Genomic DNA, 22,939 nt, shown 5'->3' with positions numbered 1-22,939 from the left:
ATTGTCTACATCTCCAATAACAAAAAAAAAAGCAGTAGCCATTCCAGTCATCGTCATGATATTGCTCACATTGTGACCAAGATGACAGCTTACTGTAACAATTGATTAACAAGCCTCGAAGCTTCAAACAGGATGTTCTCGGAGGGAAGTGGCAACCACGTTTGCAGTATCACAGAGTGTCATCAGCAGGTTGGAACAGAGATACAGAGAGACTGGAAGAGTCACAGAAACGCACACTTGGTGTCTCGGTGTCTTGGTGTTTCCCAAATAATTCTGAGCTAAAATAATATTTCATGCAAAACATAATAAGTGAAACTGGATTGAGAAATGCAAAAGAACTGGAGGCTTGGGGGCTTTGGTTAAACACCTGAAAGGGCCTTTACACGACTCAGCATGCTGCCTGTGTAGTCAGTCAATAAGATGCTGTTGGCTAATTGTCCATAGGGCATGTAATCAATACCGTTTGTTACTACATTATCAAGAGCTCATTTTCTGCTCAAGTTGTGAAGCAATGTTGCTGCAGGCTTAGAATGTTGTTGCTGTTGATTTCTTTTTTCATCACAAACACCCTATTGCTCAGTTATTGCTTGACTGTGCATGACACCGGGATTTTTGCAAACGTTAGAATGTACCAATAGATTCAGATTGGCTTTACAAACTCGGTCAATGAAAAGGATTCCTTAATTATGTCTTATGCAACTAGTGCCAGTTGCCACCACTGGTGACACCTTAAGTATTGCTGAACATTGAGTTGACCGTGGACGAGTGGTTAGCACGCAGGCCACACTGCTAGGAGTTCGATTCCACTCTCGGCCATCTCTGTATGGAGTTTGCATGTTCTCCTCGTGCGTGTGTGGGTTTTCTCTGAGTATTCCGGCTTCCTCCCACATTCCAAAAACATGCTAGGTTAATTGGCGACTCCAAATTGTCCATAGGTATGAATGTGAGTGTGAATGGTTGTTTGTCTATACGTATGTGCCCTGTGAATGAATGAATGAGTTGACAGTCTGGGCTCATTGCTCATAGCTCAATGCCGCTCTCAACTCTCATTCGGTGGACCGTGGTTCAAGCACCGATGAGAGTGAGGTTTAGGGGGATGAGTATAATATGTGCCAGCGAGTGTGGCTGTGTGGATGTTTGTTGGTAAATCACACTGTTTATCACCTTAAGAGTAAAAGTCTGGGCTTTTAGTTGGATGCCTAATGCTCTCAACACGAAAAAAAAAACACTAATTCTGTGGACCATCGTTCGAGCCCTGGGTCATGACATAAATGAGAGTGAGGTTTTAGGGGGGTGACTGTAATGCATGCCAGCCAGTGTGGCGGTGCGGATTTACGTTGGTAAACATCACTCTCGGACACATTAAGACGTTGACAGTCTGGGCTTTTTAGCTTGCTGCCAAGTGCTCTCAACTCTCAATCTGAAAACCCTGGTCCGAGCTCATGCGGAACATCAGTCATGAATGTACCTCACACTTTTTTTTACCATTCTCTGCAACTCAGTGACCTCATAGTGGGTTACAGCTAAGTGCATACCATTCTTGGTTGTTTCCACTGAGACAATTTCATTCTTTTTCAATTTGGTGTGGCCTGCATTCTTCACTAATCTCCTGCAGTGCGAAACCAATGACAGATCTGTGGTCTGGAGAGATAGAAAAATAGAAGTAGGGGAGGCGTGTCACAACCAATGATTATTAAAGACAGGGATTAACTGTGTTGTAATGTGGGCTAATCAGTGAGAACTCTTATCTAATTATGGTCTTTGTCTACTCACTCAAGCAGCCATTAGCCCTGTGGGCACTGCTGCCACTGTGAGACTGTCATACCTGCTATGCTCTAACTGCGCACACACAAACACACACACACACACACCAGTGCTACCAGTTATTATATATGTCATTGTTGTTTTTCGCTCTGCAGTGTTAATTTAAAAATACCTACCTCCTACACTTTTATAATCACAGAGGACCTCTGCAGCATTGATGGTGGTATCTAATCGTGCTGCTGAAAAAAAAAAAAAACAGATTTTCGCAGTCGCATAAAGAAAGATGCACGTCACGATAACAATGTTGAGGAGTTTTTCAAGGGGAGGTCAGACAGATATTTTCAGAAAAGAGAATTGGGATCAGAGCAAACAGTGGCCTATGGCGAAATATTTTCTTGGCCTAGATTCACATCAAAGATGCCCACTTATGCAACAGAAACATCATTCTTTTCATCAAAACAGGAGAGGTCTTGAAATTAACTGATCAAGCTTGGTGTCAGTCATTCTCTGAAGAGGAAACTGACAATTTAATTTAAGTTTCAGTGTACTTGTGCTAATTAGTTTAAATATTTCACAGTGTTGTTATTACCTTTGTTGTGGGAATCCCAAGCGGTTCAGTGACATAAACAGCAATTGGGTATTGTCCCTATATGGTTCTCTAATTAGACGCTCTATTCACATGGCTTATCTTTAAAAAAAGGACCTAAAGCACTCACTCATCTGTGTACTTCTTTAGCTCAGGGCCGGGCCTATACAGAAAGCACAGATAAAACAGCTTTTGATGAACAAAGTGAAAGAAATGTTGTTTCCATTAAAGCAGTGCGTCGGACGAAGGCCGAGCAGGCAAGGGGCAGGGGTACTTTCTGTATCAGTGTTGTTCTGTTCCCGCTAACCTCTACTTGCTAGCTCATCAGAGAGAAGGTTCTCAATAGACTCCAGTTGAGTGCCATTTCGGAGCCTTTACTTTGAAGCGCTGTAAAGATGAACATACAGAAATAAAGCATATCAATTAGGACTTATATATGAGGTACAATTTCTCAGTGACATTCAACATAAACACATTACATGTGCTCGCTCAATGTTAATTTACATTGGAAATCCCATGAACATGCAAGCGTTCTAGCATGTTTAGCATTAGCCATTTACGTGGTGATTTTGAACACCTCCAAATATGACAACTAATTATATATTTACATTTACTACGCACAACTATGTGGAGGTTGCATGTTTTCAACTTAAATTACTTGGTGTCTTTGAATGCAACTCTTCATGGCTCATTATAAAAGTGGTGAAAGTGTGATTCAAATGTTGTACTTTTAAAGCGAATAGTGTTAGGCATATAGATATTTAGACACTGATGGAAGTAAGTTTTCAGTTCATTTGGAGCTGTTAATACATACAAATGTATTTGTAATTGTGTCTTGTCATTCTTTTTCATCATTTGTCTTTTTGTCCATAAAATACAGTAATAATGGGCATACCTAACACACAGTTGCAAATAATAAATTATGACTAATTTAGTGGAAAACTGTGATTCATTTGATTACAATTGCAAAAGTTAAAAAAAAAAGTCTATGGCCTGTTTTCACATCCTGTCCTGGATTTTTGCAGAAAGTGATAAAAAAATGAGTGATGTGCAAATACTGAAATATCGATATTTCCAATACCAGCTCTTCATGCACTAAAACCTATTCTCAAATCAAAATATTGATGCTTTTGATACTTGAAAGTCCCAACTTCACGTAGCTATATAGGGCACATTTTTCCCCAAATATATTGGTTACATTCCAAAACTTAACTTAACTTTGTTTTCTTCCTTTAGAATGTGTGTCTTTGGTTGTAGTATTTTGGTAGTACTTGTCCAGTCGCGGTGGAATGGTAGCAGTTTGGTCATTGTATCAATTTTCTATCCAAACACAGGAAGCATACTCAGACAACTAAATGTATTATAAGTAAGGCATCTTTGAGTAATCGTCAAGAATCGTTTGAGTATCTCATTGCTTGGCCGAGCGTCCTGGTTTTTGGTAACCAAAATATGGTCACCCTACAAAACGTACGTAGCAGATTATGTATCCCAATAGCAACAGCAACTTCCTGCAGGAAAAAAACTTCTGCATGACAGAAAACAATTGAAAACCACTGCATTGAAACATTTTGTATTGGCTTTTTTTGTCTTCGCCATGTGTCATGAGAAGTGGGAAACAGTACAGTTTAGTTCACAATAGTACTGTTTAAGTGAGACAAACTAATTATTAAGGTTGTGTTTTAATTCCAAATGCTGTGAATCCTTGTATATTCACCAGTACTCAAATAACTAAAAGAAGCAAACAACAGCAGAGAACACATTAGTGCATCGAATAACAAATTATGTTAATGGAAATACGGATACATTTATCCTTTCCATTGAGCTATTCTGGTAATGGTTTCCTCAATGTTCTGATATTTAGTGGGTACATTGGTTTCATAGTCCTAGTTTTCATTTAAAAATGGCACGCATAAAGACTGTCAAAAGTTGTAAAGAATGTTCTAAATTTAGCTGGATACCAGGAAAAAAAATCATTAATATCAGAAATAACTAACGTAGAATGGTATTGTTATCATCGTGTCAGTGCAGAAATATTTTCTCCTTAAAGTAACTATTATTACATCTCAATATGCAAATGCTTTCAAAAGACATGTGGTGAACATAACCTGTCAAACAACAGGTAACTCCATCGCAGCAGCATGGTAACGCATTATTGCAACAATTTCCGATCACAGATGGTGACTCAAACTGTTTGATGGCGTGAGAAACAATTAAGCTACACAATGACTACAGGAATGAGAAGCCATCATAGCTAATGGGGTGATGTCTTGCTGTCACAATGGTATTTAACACACACCACGATGGGGTGTGTAAAGAGCAAAGAACTCCCACTCGGCGGAGTCTTTTTAAGCACAATGTTTAAAGTAGATTCATTTGTGTGCAAAATGTGAGGGTTTGCTTACACCGGTTGTACGGGCTCCTATGGTCGGAAACACAAGAATGCAAGAAACGCATGGACGTGTGACAAGCTGGTTTTCAAGCCGTAGATTAGTCCCACGTCAAACAATTTTTACAGGCCCTTTGTGTGTCGTCTGTACGGCCAATGGGTGTCTTGTGTATGTTTTGCCGGTGTCAGGTTTGGGAAAAATGTCAATATTTTCATGGGTCGCACTTGTGTGTCAATGTGTGTTGGCCGCCACACGTGCACCCCACATACTAACGTTCACATATTTCGTACTTCCTTCATGTGGGTCAAGATCTTACTTCTTCATGGTGACCCCAACCACGAATCCAGGAACACCAAAAAATTGCACGGCCAAAGAAACAGTAAGTCCGTTAGTGACCAAGGCTTTAGCAGACATTTACCATTTAATGGAATATCCAATGGAAACCCAAATAATTTTGAGGCATTTTCACTGTGGCACATAGATCTTTTTTTTTTTTTTTTTCTTCAATTCCAGTCTCCTGCCTTTTCCGGGATGATTAATCTGTTTTTCAAGCAGCCATGTTTTGATCCCCATCTCTGTCAAAACCTGCTCAAGAGCTCAGGTCTACAGTGAATGTTACCATGGTGATATAATATCAAAAGGTGGCACATTCTGTGACTTTGAAAATCTCAGACTGAACCTGAAGCTTCACTGACCAAAGGTTGCTTCATGCGTGTGTACATATTTCATAACAGCACTGCTGTGATGCAGGTGAGAAGAGTATAGAAAGTTTTCCCTTTGTTGATTGATTTAGGGGTGAAATGGTATGTGTTTGTATTTTTTGGTATGGAACCTTTGCTTCCATACAGCTATGTACCGATTTTCCACGCCTGTGTACAGAGATCGAGGAAAACAGTGCAGTATGAGTGCGCAGGGACTCGAAAGGATGTGCCCTTTCTGCGGATCTATTCAGTTATGGTGCCTGCAGAACCCCTGACATTTTCACATATGCTAGCCTGTCTTTACTGGCTTGTTAATTGACAAAATAATGAATGATAAAATGTTGTCGTATCATGCTTTGCTCTCTCAGGTTACTCTTGGAGTTCTTTAAAGGTCAGGCTTGCACATTTTGGAGTGACCTTTTATTGTGGCCAGCCTAAGGTACACCTGTGTAATAATCATGCTGTCTAATCGACGTCTTAGGATGGAAAAGTGCTCACTAACACTAACAATAATTGAGAAAGATTTAGGTCTTTGAGATCAGCTCATGAGAAATATGAGCATGCGTGTAGATTTTTGTTGAGTCTAAATATGGCTTTATTTTTTTCCTCCCATACCCAAGATGCTTGTTTTAGTTGAAAGTACTACGCATCATTGGCCCTTGGATAGAGAAAAACAAATTGCAGCAGAACCACAGCTGATTTACAGATTGCATTACCCACAATGCAACAGAGCCTTTAGTGGTAAGTTTAGAGTTTCAGCCTCCACTAATGTAGCCTCCAGCTGCTGGCCTCAAGCAAAGAGGAGAGGCATTGCTTTTGGGGGCTGTGCTCATGTCAAATCATTCCAACTCCATACCGCTTTTTTCATCTGTCAATCACGGACTTCTCTACTGACCTTCGGGCATCACCTGGAGCTGGCAAGTCATAAAAGTCCTTCAATGGCGTCTCACCAGGTAAAAGGCTTTTAAGTGCAAAATGTTTTCCAAGATTGTGCTCAAAAACATCAGAAAATATTCCCATTTATTGGGACTACACTACACTGCAAAGTCAGAAAGTACTCTGAAAGTACTGACTCTGAAAATCACATTCTTAATATGCAATCACAAAAACAAACATTTAGGCATGCTTATGTTTATGTGATTTTATCAGTCTAAAGTCGTACATATTTACATAAGGCATACAAAAGGAAGGCTTTATAATAAAATTAAACCAGGGGTGTCCAGACTTTTCCATCGCGACCACATAGTGAAAAATGAAAGGATGAAGAGCCACTTTCATATTTTTTAACAGGCTAAGACCTTAAAAACAGTATATCAGCTTTATGATATACGTACATAGGTGAAAAGTATGATCTTTGATCTTTGCTTTTTGCTACAAAGACTCAACAATATACTCGTTTGCCATCAGCATTTTTTACCCGAGGACTGGAGCACACGTCTTGCCAGCCCAATGAGAGCGGACATAGTCACTGTTGTCACTGTATCTATACTGGTGTTGGTGATGGAAGTAGCATAAATATGTGTATCAATGCGCCTAGAAAAGAAGTTCCTGGTGTGTTTTAAATCATCTAAATACCGCTACTATTAAATATTATTGTCAGTGTGCGTGTTAATGCATGATCACAGCATGTACGTATATCAAACGATGCAACATTGTTCAAGGGGTTTTTTCAAGGCTTCATACTCAAAATAGGTGTATCCCAATAACATGTAGCTAGATCATTTTAACTAGTTTTCTTGTGTTATAATGCACAGAAAAGGGAAAGAAATATGTTTCACATAAGAATTGCTAATAATGGGCTAAATTCCCCTCAAAGTGCAGTTCCCGTTTAAATAGTCTTTGTAGAACTTCTCTAAATGCTACTAAAATGGCATTATTTTTCCTATTAATTTTATTAGTGTCATTCTTGTAAATTTGACACTTATTTCACGTTAATCAGGAATCAGGAATCTCTTAATCCCCCATGCGTCATGGCTTTACCAGGACCCTTCTGCTTTTGTGGGAACACTTTTGGGAAGACCCCATACTGTTCCATCATGACTGATCCCCAATACACAAAGCAAGGTCCATAAAGGCATGAGTTGGTGAGTCCGTGGATGAGGAGGTGGACAAGCGCTTTATTGCAAAATCAAAATGAGCTACTGTCAAGCTGTTGCCATGCCAAAACAACACCAGCAAACTCCACTGCCCTCTCTGCATGAAGCCACGCACACAGTCATCACCGATGTCATATTCACAGATACTCCGAAATCACAGTGTTTTAACAGTACAGTACAAATAACTGGCAGGTCCCTGATCTTCTGAAAGTGACAATCTTTAATAATCTAGCAGTGTGCTCGTGTCACACCTGGCCACGATTCAGTGCTGTCAAACTCACAAAAACAATCGTGCTTTAGGTGTTAATTGGAACCAGGCTTATAGTGTCCTATACAAAAGTACAACTTGTTGCTTTTCTAGGAGGACATGTTAGAAAAGGATAAGTAAGCTTGGAAGATGAGCAGGGCAAAGCAACGAGTCCCTTTCAAACCAGCCAGAAATGATCATTTTGGTCAAAGTATCTGTTGACATACTGACTCCCTATAGGAAGACACATATATGTGTCTTCCTGACATATAGGAATCAGATACAATTTGTACAAAAATAAAAAGCACAGTACTTGAGGAAAGGAAAAGGAGCTTCTAGCCTTGCTGTCCGAATCCTCTGTGTTGGCTTTCTCTCTGCCGGTAGTGGAAGAGACTGGTAGAGTCCAGCTCACTCGCATAGCAAATTGCCTCAGCAAATAGTTTCACCACCTACAATGCAGAGAAAACAATCACAGGCAAACCAAGCTTATTTCAAGTCATCAAAACATCCAAGAACATAGTGTAAGAATATGTCACCAAATCGCATCCATACCAAACACTTAACAGACTCTGACTAAACAAGATAACCAATATAAGAGATCATATATGGTTTATAAATTAAAAATAACATTTTGCACGGTGTGTGTGCATGCATGCCTGTCCAGGCTGATCAGCTACAATACCCCCCCACCTCCTGGCCCTAAAGTGTGGTGCACACTGTAACTATTAATTGAGGTAAGGAACTTTACTACAAATGAAATAATCAACACCCTGTTCTGACTCTTGCATCTTCCTAAAAGGAAACAATGTAAAACATGATGGAAAAAGCTGGAGTGTATGTTTCTGACCTGGTAATTAGTGATGAGGGGTACGCCATGGTCAACAGCCATCCTGCGAATGAGGAAGTTATCCTTCCAGTGGAGTGTATTGTTGGTAGGCAGGTTCACTACCAGGTCAATATGACCCTCGCTGATCAAACTATAACAACAAAAGAAGTCTCCAAGATCAGAAAGTCATGGTGTAAATTTGCATACCGTCCAACCTCCAAATTCAGCATCTAAAGTCGCAATAAACATCAAATCGCACGTCAGCACAGACCTCAGGTCAGCCGGCAACAAAGGATTATTTCTGTGTAGCTTAAGATTTTGGATCGAACAAGCATGATAAGGATGACCCCTACAACTTTGTGTATGCATCAGTAGGTAAGACCTTGTTGGAAGTTTGTTGTGGCGCTTTTTAATGTGTATGCCTGATTAGCTAAATAAAAACACTGTTCACATTGCTTCTGGCACAGCACAGGATTGAAAAAAAAAACAATTAACTGCTCATTTTCTACACAGGTGTTTGCAGCATCAGTTATTTTTATGATGCTATGTTATGCCTGGTGGACTACAATTCAAACAGATGCATAAAAAAACAGCCAATATGAAGACTTTAGCTGCTGTTTTCATTAGGAGATTGGAATCTCTTGTGCCACGTAAACAACACATTGTTGTTAATCCGTTAAATGGGTGAGTTTAATGAGAGTCCAATGCGCCTTACGGAACTACACGTGTTGCTTAATTTGTTCTTTAAATGCTTGTTACATAATTCAGCTACCTTGCAGTATTTTTCTTTTGGAGTATTATTCTTACTCTACCACTTTGACATTTTCATGCAGAGTGACCTGAGTGATCTGAAGGACAGATGACAGGGACAACACAGGTCAGAGACCTCTATAAAGTGTCGGCCTCCGTGCCACCTCACACAGCTGATGCCACACACATTCATGTGTGTGTGTGTGTGTGTGTGTGTGTGTCGATGTTCTAATCCTTGCACAAGCTCATTTCCAAACAGATGGTCTCACTGTAGCATGGCCATAACATCTTTGTGGAGGCATTGCCCTAAAAGTAAAGTAACCTTCAGGGTACATCAACATTACTACACAGCTACCAACTTTAAAACTTCCTTTTTCCTTATTGACAACTGAAGGAACAGCGACTGTTTGACTTTGGTTTATTACATACTATTTCATATTCAAGTGTAAACATTAAAGTTTAATTGTCCAATAACAATTACACAAACATTTACTTTACTAGTATTGTTTGTTAAAAAATGATAAGAAAACCAATTTATTACAATATAATATATCAGAATATTTATAAATCTTATATCACTAATTTGGTACTTTTTAAATGAAAACTGTATATATCCTAGCATAGTGGACGAGTGGTTAACATGTAGGCCCCTTGGGCATCTCAGTGTGGAGGTTGCATGTTCTCCCCGTGCATGCGTGGGTTTTCACCGGGGACTACGGTTTCCTCCCACATTCCAAAAACATGCTAGGTTAATTGGCGACTCCAATTTGTCCATCGGTATGAATGTGAGTGTGAATGGTTGTTTGTCTATAGTATGTGCCCTGTGATTGGCTGGCCACCAGGGCGCCCAAAGACAGCTGGAATAGGCTCCAGCCTACCTGAGTGAGGGTAAGTGGTATAAAAAACGGACTTATATGTACTGATATGTACTGTATAAATATTTTCTTCTTATTACTTAATAATAATAATATTACTCTCATCCAGGCAGCTATTTGGTTTCCCTTCGAGACTATTTATACTCCATCATTTTTAAAATTCTAATGAAAAAAAATAACTACATTATAAAAGAATAACAATTCATCATTATTATTTAATAATAAAGTAAATCTAGTCCAGGCACCTTTTTGGTATCCTTGCTAGACAGTTTGACATTGCTGTGATGTTGCTGTGGTAGAAGACTTTCCATATTTATCCCCAAATGCAATGAAGTGGACTTCTGAGTCTGCTGCTCCTTCTTTGATCTTGGCAGCATATAAGAGAGATAATGAAGGAGGTTTGCCCTCAGATCTCAGCATCATATGCTGATCAGATATCCTAATTTGGAATTTAAAGAAGGTTTACTTATAACTTTAGCACCCCTTTGGGGATGTTTGGCTCCACTTTTTACAGGCAGACTTTGTTTTCCATATTGCGAGTGCTACATACAGTAAGTGACTTCAGTATATAAGAAAAGAATGCTTCCCAACCTCTTGATACTGGGCAAACTGGTTTGTCCTCCATTCTCAGTGGGCCAGGCTACTGGAGTGGCCGGTACTTCATTTGCGCATAGCCAAGCCGAAGTGGCTTCAGTAGCATAAAGCTGCAGGACATCAAACAGCAAAATCCATTTAATAGTAGTAATATACATCGGCACACTGATTTATTGTTTTCAGGCAGCAGAGTCCAAATTTTTTTCCAGAGAGAGCAACATACTGACAAATACAATGATGCAATGGCCATTTTGATATTTTGTAAAGCATCACATATAGATGGGATTATTTTTCCTCATAATATTTTGTTGAAGTTTTTCTTAAAAATTATGACTTGTTTGAGTTAAATTAAAACTTTTTTATCTTAATATTTAGACTTAATTCCTGTAAAACAATTTTCCCCATTGTTGCTTTTATTAATTTTTTATTTATTTGTTTACTTTACCGAACCACCAATAAACAGTTTCAGAACACTCCAATTTCTCTGGAGGAAAACCTTGATTTTTAAGTGTTAAGATGGTATGTCTCTTCCATTGTTATTTCTCTTTTGTCTTGCGATTTTAATTACTTTCTCCAGTACAAAGTGGTTCAACTGATGTTCACAAGTGTATAGTACCAAGTGTATAGCTAATAGCTATAGGTTAATTGGCGACTGCAAATTGTCCATAGGTATGAATGTGGGTGTGAATGGTTGTCTGTCTATATGTGGCCTGTGACAGCTTGGAAGACAGCTGGGATAGGCTCCAGCACCCCCGCTACACTCGTGAGGATAAATGGTAGAAAACGAATGAATGAATGAATGAACGTGGAAAACTTTGGGTGTTCTAAAACTGAGGCCACAACTCCGGGCCACACTTTGGCTACCTCTGGATTAAAGACTAAATTTGTTCAAATCAAAATTCAACCAAATGTTAGACAAAAAGTTACACAAATGATACAATAACCAAGTCAGTGTATAAGAGCTGACTCAAAATTTGCCATATTATATATACATACTATATATATGTATATGGTAAAATCCATGGAATAGATTCAGTAGACAGTGAAAGAAATTTGGTCAATACATGAAATACATGAACATAAAACTCTTAGTTCATACCTTGAAGCCATCCTCTTTCAGTTGATAGGCAGTGGCCAGGAAATTAGGTCGAAATGAATGCTATGGGGAAAAAAGCAGACATGTTGAACTTGCTGTGTTCTTCCTGTAAAGATGTGATAGCTAAATAATCCCCTAAACCAATATTATTGTTGACAGACCTTTGTCAAATATTACTTAAGAAGTTTCATTCATCAATGATGGACTTATTTTGCCAAGACCAAAAAAGTAACTGTTGACCAAACAGTTTAACCTTCACGCCAGAATCTTCCACTACTGACTAGACCCAGGAGGTAAATTTGCATCGGTACTGCTGCTGTGTTCTGGATCTGTCAGCCATGTTGGGCTGTGTCTGTGACCCCAGGCATTTGCCTTGAAGTGGACCACTTCCCCAAGGGTGCCAATTACACAGCTTTGTAATGAGTGCTTTGTTAAAGTTGGATTAGTCAAACTCACAGTTTGACAGTCCAGTCGTGACAGCAGGATTTAATTACTCGTGTATGTGGTGACATGAAACAGTACAGAGGCAGGCTTTTTGTCAGTGTTTTTTTCTTTTCAACACATTAAACCATTAATTATGATTCTACAGCTGTTTAGAGAAGCTCAGGCTGGTTAAGGGTACCCTACGTATGAGAGTACAGTTCACATATCACTCAGTATTATGGAACTATAAAGAGTACCTGGTCGCTTAACAGTTGAAGGCCACCTGTTCCACTAGTTATACATAGTCGAAGATGCCTCACCTGAATCCCAATTAGCACTCCCTTCTGTGGAAGCTTAAAGCCTGTAGAAAGCATCGCCTTTAGAAAGGCTGAATAAATGTTTGGTCCAAAACAGGCCACCTGCAAATTCAAGAGAATAGAAATTACTTATATGCTTATAGATTGTGGAAAAAAATTGTTAAAAAAAATGTAAAGGCACAATCTTAGTGAACCATCCAAGAATCCATGAAAATAGTTTTGTTTTGTTTTTTTTTACTTCCGGGTATGCACAAATTACAGTTGTATTGAATAAATATAGTATCAGTTATCATATCGGTATGGGTCTGGTCTTGGTCAGCAGAAAGTTATGGGCATTGATTAGAAAAAACAATCGTGCAAAACTAATCTGAAGTATAATCAGGGTCTGCAGGTTTCAACAAGTTAAATTTAAAACCTTTTTAGGATGATAATGAATACAATTTAAGACTCATTTCACATCCATACTGGCAAAAAAGTACAAAAGCATGACGATATTACCTGGAATTACGTATACTGTAAAGTATTGTGTGCAAATTTATTCACAGCTCTTCACAAATGCTTACTCTAACACCAGAAACCAAAGTTATAACTAATATTAGCTCCATAGTGTATTGTAGTTATGTTATATTGTCCTCAAAGTCAAAACAAAACTGAAGTGTATGCATTTGTTTTTAATAAAAATAAAGTTGACATATTTTTCAGCTTTGAAAATCATGTTTGTAATTTTTTTAATACACTTTAAAAAGAATTTAAGACATTATATGGCCACAAAATTGAATTTCAATCTTTTTAAGACCCTGCTGGTACTTTGTATAACATGTAGTTCAACCTGACAACAAACAAAACGGGTGTAAATAACATGTAGATACTTAAAAGAGACATACTTCTCCAGTAGAAGCCATCTCACAGCGAAGTACAGGATCTGCATCCCTCAGGCGGGGCCAAGAGAACATAGGTGCCTGTTGGGGAATAGACAAAGTTTTTATTTTTTTCATTGTTGCTATCGTACATTTTAGTGACTGTGAGCCTGTTGCATTCTTCATAAAGAAACTTCTTAGCTGTTGTGCACAGCAGAGGACTTTTACCAACACAGGCAAATGTCAAATGGCATCATATATAATATAAAGTGGTATATGGTGTAAAAAGCTCTGTGTAAAAAGCCCCATACCATCACTGAAGAATTAATACTGCTTGCCGCTGTTGATATGGCCTCTAGTATGACTGATGAAACAAGAGCCAGTAAAAGAAAAACTATCCCCTGTCAAACAGTAGTATTTATTTATGAGATGTCAAAAGACATTGAGTAGCACTCCTTAGTTTACAATATAGAATATATGCCCCCCTTTGCACACTATTGCAACATTCAGATTTTAAAAACTTGAAAAATGTCTCCGTGAACAGCATACAGAAAAAACAAAACCCCTGTGTCTCCATTATAATGGTTAGTGTTGCAATTTTGTAATGGCGTGTCTCTGGCAGCACAAAGCCCAATACACAACAACAGACCTTCCCCATCTCCATATCCCCACTAACCGCCTACGCCTTAGAGACAGAGGAATTGTGAAAGCTCCTCGACAATTTTATCTCCGGGCACCAGCCAAGCTGAAGAAAATAATAAAGTCAAACATTTCCACTCCATATTGTGTCTGACAGCGAACACAGTCAGAGACAGAAGTAACAACTTTTGAACAACAATACAAGTGCCTGGCAAGATGAATATTTTAGCATCCCAACGATGATAAAATTTAATATATAAATAAAAAGTGCATGGATTCTTCATTTTACATGCTAATCACATACATCACATGTACCATCAATGTAACTTTGTTACATTAAAGCAGTGCAATGAATGATGAGCATTAAAGAACAATGATAATGAATGACAGAGATTCTGAATTGCGGACTGACAGAGCATATCCTCATAGAACAGGTGGCTGTCGGACTTCACTAAGAACCAACTACACTCCTGATCAAAATTTTAAGAGCAGTTGAAAAATTGCCAGAATTTACATTATGCTTTGTTGGATCTAAGGAGCTTCAAAATGCAAAATGAAGAATGGGACAAATGGGAGTGATAGGGAAAAAATATGAAGCATAAAAGTGAAACGGGCTGTTCAGCAGCTGATCAAAGGTTGAAGACCACAGCCGTTAAAAGGCAAAATCTTGGCAAAATGTGAATCCACTGTCATATTCTGTATTCAGACATAACAGCTAGGAGACCCGAGTTCAATCCCACCCTCGACCATCTCTGTGTGGAGTTTGCATGTTCTCCATGCGTGGGTTTTCTCCGGGGACTCCCGTTTCCTCCCACATTCCAAAAACATGCTAAGTTAATCCAAATTGTTCATAGGTATGAATGTGAGTGTGAATGGTTGTTTGTCTATATGTGCCCTGTGATTGGCTGGCGATCAGTCCAGGGTGTACCCCGCCTCTCTCCCGAAGACAGCTGGGATAGGCTCCCTCGTGAGGATAAGTGGTAGAAAATGAATGAATATTCTGTAATCACACTGTCATGGTCTCTCGATGGCAAAGGCAAAAAACCTTCTGTCTTTGACTGCGGTCAGATTGTTGTGCTGCATAAGCGAGGCCATTGCTGCTGAGGTTAGACACAGTAAGACTTTTTTTTATGGAACAAAAAAGTCTAGTGCAACACCAAAAAATATGTCATCGGTAGTGAGTCGGAGGATCCCACTGGCTGTTCGTCAAGACACATGACCACTCTCAGCCTGAATGAAGGTTGTTACTGGTGCCAAGTACAGTCCAATAACAACACCATGAGCACCATTAGTGAGAAAAGGTTATTAAGAACAAAAACATCTTCAAAGGCCTTGTCTCCTTCAACGCCACAAAATTGGTCATTTGGAAATTGCACAAGGGCACAAAACATGGGACAATGAAAGGTGGAAGAATGTCCATCCATCCATTTTCTATGCCACTTATTCTCATTAGGGTTGCAGGGGTATGCTGAAGCCTTTTTATTTATATATCAGGCCAATGGTTCCCCAGCCCCGTCGTAACACACTCATATTTCATTCGACAGTGCATTCTACATGTGGCATGCTAATACTAATACTACTACACATGCTAAATTGAAGACATGGGATTTTGTCAGTGTAGGCCTCCTAGTCACCACTATGCGGTTAAGGTTAAAACATCATTTGCCAGTTGGTGCAACAGTTGGATTGCTTTATTATCACAAGTGAACCGTTTAAAGCAAAGGTCTCCCCCTACTTGACATCAAAGTTTATTCTTAGTTTGGCCTGTGCACCCTGGTCTAATGACTACAATCATGGTGCGGACACAAAAATGTCAGTGGCAACTACTATTATGAACAATAATAAACAACAAATCTAACTTACTTTAGCAACTTTTACAATGAAGGCACTCCCAGCGATACTACGATATATTTTTTTATTTATGTTTTCGACTTTTTGTGGAATACTTGGTGCAGCTGAGCTTCAGACTGTACCTCCAGCGGCCTGCAGGTAAGTTGAGTTTGAAACCTCTAGTTTGCCGTTAGTTTGGAAGTGTAGCAAGAGCGCCTTATCAAGTTAGTTTGGTTCATAACCAAGTTCAGTTTCTATTTTCACACTTGGATTAAAACAAACCACGGGGTGATAATGTGGAAACACCCTTAAGCACCATATTCCTTGTGAGAGACACCAGAGTATAGCGTTCTGTACTCTGGAAAGGTTCCCAAAATAGCCTGCAATAAATGAAAACTGCCAAGTTGACAACTTTATTTTTTCTTTACAATTATTATGTTTTTTAAGGCTGTAATACACCCAAAACCCTTTATACGCTTTTATCAGACAGGTCTTAACATTTTCTCACATTTCTCACTCACAAGAGTTCAAATGTCATTTGAATTTTAATGATTAACCTATGAGTATTTCACTCCTCTGACAATGCCTCTTCGTCCTCCTGGCGCTGTTGCACTGTACTGTAGCGTTTTTGTATCCTTGTTAAAACATACTGTATTGCTCCAGTCGCACTGGAATGCATCATAAATTCAACAGGGCTATTAATCCCCCCCCCCCCAACATGATATAATGTTTCATTTCAAATATAATCCTTCATTTCAGAATGAAAAGGAAAGCAAGCCCAAATGATTATGATTAGGAGTTGTGAATGGAAATTACTTGATGCATAGTAAAGCTGAGACACCTAAGAGGGAATTTCAATGATTGCCATTTAAGTTTTTTTTTGTCTAATTCCACTGTGGTTGTCTAATTCCGGCAGTTTGTGCCCAACAAGCAGGAAGTAATCAACCACACTTGTGTTGGACAATTGAAATGTCTTTGGGAAGGGTCCACATCATACATTCATATACTACAGGTCAACTCTGGAAGTCTTTAAGCCTGGGGAAATGTGCATTTAGAACTCTGATTAATATTCCTCACCAGCATGCAGACTAGAAATTGAAAAGTTTAGGTCGCGGTGAAAGTGGGGGATTATACCTGCCTGACTAGCTTCAAACGACAACCATTGTTACAGCAGCTCAGCCGTAATTAAAGAGAGAAATTACTTTGAAAAAATGGCTTTCGAACAGCTGGCGACACATCAACGTTCCCATATCCAATCAAAGAAGTAAGCCTCCCAGCTGGTCTGAGACAGCCCCTATGACAACCCCCCCATTTCCAACCATTCTCAGGTGAAGAGGTAATAAATGCCGTATTTGTAATGTGATCCCTTGGAAGCAGAACCTGCAAAGTATCTGGATGAAATACCCGCTGTGCTGACCAATCATAACACAGCATTAATGTAATTGTATATTGTCACATAGCAAGGAAAATAATTATTTTATCCCTTGTTAATTTAAAAGCCTCCTGTAAAAGTTGTAATGTTCCGAGAATAAAATAAAAAATATTGTGGGAATAAAGCCAGAATTATGAGAGGAAAATTTACAAGAGAAAGTTGAAGTAGCTGTAAGCTGAAACTATTATGCAAATTTTTTGTCCCTTTGTATTGAGTTGTTGACTCCTATAGAGCAGCTACACACAATAACCAGCACAGAAAGCTTTCTGGTTCTTCCAGATTCTGAACCGGGATCCCAAATCTCATCCGGAAGTAGAGTCTGGACAGTCCAAAGTTTCTCCAGAAAAGAGGTTACTTCAAAAAGTCTCTCGATGGTAAGTAGCTTGAGCATTTTAGTGTTAACAACCAGTGATTTATAAAGTAAAATCTTGAAAATGATCAGGGGTTCCCAAACTTTTTGATACCACTGTTTATATTTTCTGTGTGTGTATGTGTGTTAAAATAAACCTACCAAAAATTCTGTATGGTTCATAGATCAGCAGGGGTTTAAATAATCTTTTCCCCCTTGGCATGTCAGCTGATTTGCATTAGAGAGAAGTAAAAATATATCTACTCTTGCAACATCATGTGAACATAACTTAAAATAATAAAGTACAGCCAATTGAATAGTGGGTTTCAAATGTGCATCCATATTTAACATTTCAGGGATATTTACACTGTGCATAACCTGTAATTGAGCAGCACTAACCAAAGTTAAGGTTCAAATACCACATGTTCCATAAATTGGAAGTGGTGCTTCCACTGAAGAGGGCATCTGCAACCCCAGTAACAAAACTGTATAAAATGTTTTCTTTTTGAAGTTCACAGGTTGTGTGTGCTGCTTTGACTTACAAGGCCAAGCTCACAAGGCTTTATCGTGTTTCAAATTGACACTTGATAATTTGAGGGGCAACCAGACTGCCTCAAGTTTGCCTTAAATGGCATTTATGTTGTTAATTAATAAAATATCCAAGGACCCATGAGACATCATGTTCATTTTTTACAACTCATCCAGTTGAACCTCTGTAAACGCTCCCCAGTCTCACCTTGATGCCCACGTAGTCTACAGGAATGATGGGTTTCTCTAGCGAGGGTAGGATGGCCTCATCCACAGGCTCTCCAACCATCACTTTGGTTGCCACATTGATAAAGTCCACCCCAAGTGTTTTTGATACAAAAGGAAAGGAGCGTGATGCCCGCAGGTTACACTCTATCACCTAAAAGGGCATACAAGTCACAGTAAAAATAAGTTCACATAGATCTCCAGACATCTATGCATTATCATACAGCCATGAGCGTAAAGATGACCTACCATGACATCATTGCCTTTTACCAAAAACTGAGTGTTAAATGGCCCTGATATCTCAAACGCTTTAGCTATTTTGTGGGTGGCCACCTTGACCTAAATGGATAGGGAAACTAATATTAGACAATGCAAGCAATGCAACCAGAGAGCAAATTGATATTTGCTGTAAAAGCTTGTTTGACAGCAAAGTATAGGGAGCGGTGAGGGGAGGTGGGGGAGGGGAGTGAGAACCTTACTGACCTTTTCTAAGGACCCTTGGCTAATGGTTTGTGTTGGCAGCATTAGGGTAGCATCTCCTGAATGAACACCGGCATCCTCTACGTGCTCTGTTGTTGCATGGACCAGCACCTACACACACAATTTAGTGACAGTAACACAACTTCATCCTCCTGTTGCAGGAGCTAGATGTCTTACATCTTGTAGGTAGAAACTTTTTTTTTATGAAGTCAGTTAATAATACATAATACATATTGAAGGTAGTATCAAACACACAAGGTTATTATTATATACATATGTATATATTTTGTCAAAACGATACTCTCAACGCTAAAATACCTATTGTGCAGCATTGCGAAAACATCAACTATCAGTAATATATCACCTTTCCACTTTTGGCAACAGCATCCACTTCCACCTCCCGGGCTCCACAAATGAATTTGGTAATAACGACAGGATGCTCCTACAAGATATATATTTTCATTTTTTCAGTAATACAAGAATAAATAGGTGTCTGCTGTCTAGCATTTTTTGTTAGCAGTGTATAAAGATTCCGACAACAAAATTGATGGTATTTTGAACTGGTACAATGAGAATGAGGATACTATTTCACTCATATTATCATGAAGACAAATCAGCTTATCCGATGCTCGTGCCAAATTGCTACTTTTGAAACAGTATTGGCGTTTAAAGGGAACCCATTATGCTTTTTTCTGCCCTTTGTATTGAGTTGTGGCCTCCTACAGAGCAGCTACACACAATAACCAGTACACAAAGCTTTATAGTTCTTCCAGAATCTGCACCTATTCACCTGTATTTCGTTGGATTTTGTGGTTGCCTTTTTTAATGTACTCCACCCACCGCCCGCCTCCAGGCACGCCCACTCCATTGTGGTTGGTCACACTAACAAATACTTCTGGTTTATGCTGCTAGCTAGTTGATAAGAAATTACGATTTATCTTTCTAAAATGTCCGCTATTAACTTACAGCTACATATGTGTTGGATCCTGAATCCGATCCAGAAGTAGAGACTGACTGTACAGTCCGAAAGTTTTTCAAGAGAAGAGGTTACTTCAAGACTCTCAATAGTAAGTAGCTTTAGCATTTTAGCATTTTCTACATCATCGGTAAGTGAAAGTAGCCACTAATTGTGGTGGGAAACAACTATTAGCAACCCCGCTGCCTGTATGGAAGCGCTTTTGTTTAATACTTTTTAATTGGCCACAAATGTGGCTTTGCTTGCAAGTACACAGAGGAGAGGCACTTGGGAAAGGGTGGAGGAGGCAGAGCTTGGGGGAGGGCAGAGTGCTTATCTGCTTACAGACACGGCCATATAAGGAAGTTTGTGAAGCACGTGAACGCATCTCACTGATTGTGCAGAATGAGGAAATACTGTGTTGCTGTTGTGGACGGTACTACAGCAAAATGTATTGAAACCGACCACTGCTATTGGCATGTTAAGTTTGTCAATAAAGTTGAAAAATAATGTCTTTTGGGATGCTGCATTACTTACACTTTACTTGATGATATTATCTTCAAGCACTTGTTGCAGGTGGCTGAGTCTGCATTCATTTAACAACTAAATGAGACACAAATGGCTACCGCCAAGACACAGCCAAAAAAAGGTCATTTTGAGGTCCAAATGTGAACATTGCAGGTATGAAAGTGTGTAGTACTTGGGTATTTTTCTAGCTCTTTGTACTGTATTGTTTATTTGGAAGGGACAGCTGCTCCTGAACAACTCGGGGGTGCAGTGAAGAAAAGATGGGCACACTCAACTAGCCAACAGCTACATCAGCTGCTAGCTGCTGATAATTGAAAGCAGAGGGAGAGCTCAGCATGAAGTGTGTAATGTGCGTGTGTGAGTGTATCCTGTGCCGGCAGTATGACCAGTCGAACATGTGCAGACACACACACACCAACGCACACACATGCACACACACAGACACACACTGGACGCTGCTCTCACCTGGGATACTTGGGTGGCCTCCTTCAAGAAGCGCTTCATCTCTTCTTCTCCATGTGCAACATTCATTGCAGAGCCACTAGTGAGCCACAAAGGTAGAAAGGGATTCAGGCAGAAGGCCACATGAGGAGACGAACAGAAGCGAGCAAACAGAAACACACAGGAGCTTCAAACACTTATTATCTTTCTGTTGCATCACCATTGAGAACAAGGTCTGGAAACAGCAAAAAAATGGTGAAAGAGGAGTAACAATTTAGATGAAAAGCACTCCAGGCTCTTGAAAACAAGTTCACAAGTTTAGATGGGAATACGGTTTGTGATGTTAGAATGCTCACTGGATAATCCTCGTGGTTAGAGAGAATGAGCGGGGGGAAACGTAGGAAGACTGAAGGCTATGGGCTTGGGTCACAGCTGTGTTTGGAAGAAATGCAGTACAGTACAAACCCGAACTGATCATTCTTCCAAGGTTCTGCCACAGGGATTCATACGCAAACGGATGTCGATATTTGTTATTTCAAGTCTGGCATGTTATACATACATTGTTATATTTTATTGACTTGACTATGGAATTAAATGATTACAAATCGGCATGTACTCTAATTGGTCATTTCTCATGTCTTTGCGCTTTGAATTCCCCATCTTCACTCTGTTGCGTTTTTTTTATATATTCATTAATAAATCAGGCGGTTTTGTGATTACATACAGCTTATTATTACCATTATTATGGCATATTTTACTTAAATTAAGTATTTTCAAGCATAAAGTGACTGAGGTAAAATACAAATATAAGGCATTCAGAACATTTGTTGTATTCTACACTGGTCACTAGGTGTCAGTAATCACTAGAGAATTCCTACTTTGCAGAAATTCGCTGAACACGGTCGGGTAAGGAACCTTAACCGCGATAAATGAGGGATTACTGTACAACAATGTATTTTGGGGTTTCTGCTGTTAAGCATCTTTTCGAAGCTTATCCTCCAACATGAATGTAGACTGTCTATTGTGTCAACTACATTTGAACTCGGTTAGGGATTAAGAGTTGAAGCTTTGGAAAAACTACAGTAGATTATAGACTGCAGTAAACTTGCAGTGGTACCTCGGTTTTTGTATGCCCCAGTTTTCATCTGATTTCCTTTTTTGACAAAAATATGTCTCAGTTTATGTACACTGTCTCGGTTATCAAACGGTCAAACAATGCTCTGTATAAACTAGTCCGTATCAGTCTAGATCAAGTGTCCAAACAAAGAATCCTTGCCTTTCCAATGGATAGTTATTGATTAATCTTTGTTATGTGTGTGTGTGGTTTATGTGTTCATAGAATACACTTAATGATAATAATGATAATGATGAACAACACAGTTTCTGTCTTGTTTATTCTGTCTCTTTCTGTCCCCTTTATTCCTCTTAAAACATCGGTTTTTGACTGACCTTGTGGAACAGATTAAACTGAGGTACCACTGTATTAAAACAGAGTGCTCATATGTACCTGAGAACATAGGATGGGCGGAGTAGACAGGGGTAGCCCACCTGGTTAGCAAAAACGAAGGCATCTTCCTGACGAAAAAAAAAAAGGTAACATTTTCAGGTAAAATTATGTATAAAAACACATACATTTAGGATACATTATGATATATTTATGAGTTTAGGTTCAACAATATTGGTTCATAGAATTTCATATCAATTCATATCATATTTTCTTATACAGTAGACCAAACACTACAAAGACCTAAATATGTAATTTAAGCACTTTGATATTTTTTAAACAGCGGGAAGCCGTTCAGATGTTCAACCTTGAGTGGTAATAATGCATGTATGTTCCAAACTCCTGTTTCCAGTGGTCAGCAACCCTTTAAGTGAGCAAGTTATCTTTTACCACACATATTTAGAAAGCCTTCTGTTTTTAAGGATTTTTGTACCATTTCTGGCAAGAACACAAGCACAGAAAGTGAAGTAGGAAACAATAAAAAAATCTTTTCTGAGAAATTCAGAGAG

General features: G+C 39.0%; 1 protein-coding gene across 2 annotated transcripts in view; it reads right to left on the bottom strand.

Annotated features, from left to right (window-relative positions):
- Positions 1 to 1,087: 1,087 nt before the first annotated feature.
- The window catches only part of cps1 (carbamoyl-phosphate synthase 1, mitochondrial), a 37,069-nt gene continuing 15,217 nt past the window's right edge, over positions 1,088 to 22,939 (bottom strand). Inside the window, exons 27-40 of one of the 2 annotated variants that reach the window (XR_013629553.1) lie at positions 22,434 to 22,501; positions 20,951 to 21,026; positions 19,367 to 19,444; positions 19,006 to 19,113; positions 18,772 to 18,861; positions 18,506 to 18,676; positions 13,547 to 13,621; positions 12,666 to 12,764; positions 11,926 to 11,985; positions 10,824 to 10,936; positions 8,629 to 8,758; positions 8,111 to 8,230; positions 1,941 to 2,739; positions 1,088 to 1,641 (exon numbers count right to left, since the gene is read on the bottom strand). Coding sequence is in view for 1 of the 2 variants with exons in the window: in XM_058082322.2 (XP_057938305.2) it covers positions 8,117 to 8,230; positions 8,629 to 8,758; positions 10,824 to 10,936; positions 11,926 to 11,985; positions 12,666 to 12,764; positions 13,547 to 13,621; positions 18,506 to 18,676; positions 18,772 to 18,861; positions 19,006 to 19,113; positions 19,367 to 19,444; positions 20,951 to 21,026; positions 22,434 to 22,501 (1,182 nt within the window). In the remaining variant the exon portion in view is untranslated. Of the gene's footprint in view, positions 1,642 to 1,940; positions 2,740 to 7,549; positions 8,231 to 8,628; positions 8,759 to 10,823; positions 10,937 to 11,925; positions 11,986 to 12,665; positions 12,765 to 13,546; positions 13,622 to 18,505; positions 18,677 to 18,771; positions 18,862 to 19,005; positions 19,114 to 19,366; positions 19,445 to 20,950; positions 21,027 to 22,433; positions 22,502 to 22,939 lie in introns of those variants that run through there. The other variant, XM_058082322.2, reaches the window with a different exon arrangement.

This window comes from Doryrhamphus excisus, linkage group LG12 (genome assembly GCF_037039965.1).
Source record: "Doryrhamphus excisus strain RoL-2023G ecotype Guam linkage group LG12, RoL_Dexc_Guam_v1.1, whole genome shotgun sequence".
In the NCBI taxonomy this organism is placed as follows: Eukaryota; Metazoa; Chordata; class Actinopteri; order Syngnathiformes; family Syngnathidae; genus Doryrhamphus; species Doryrhamphus excisus.
Note: the sequence above shows the minus strand (reverse complement) of the source record. Positions and strands in the feature narration are given on the sequence as shown.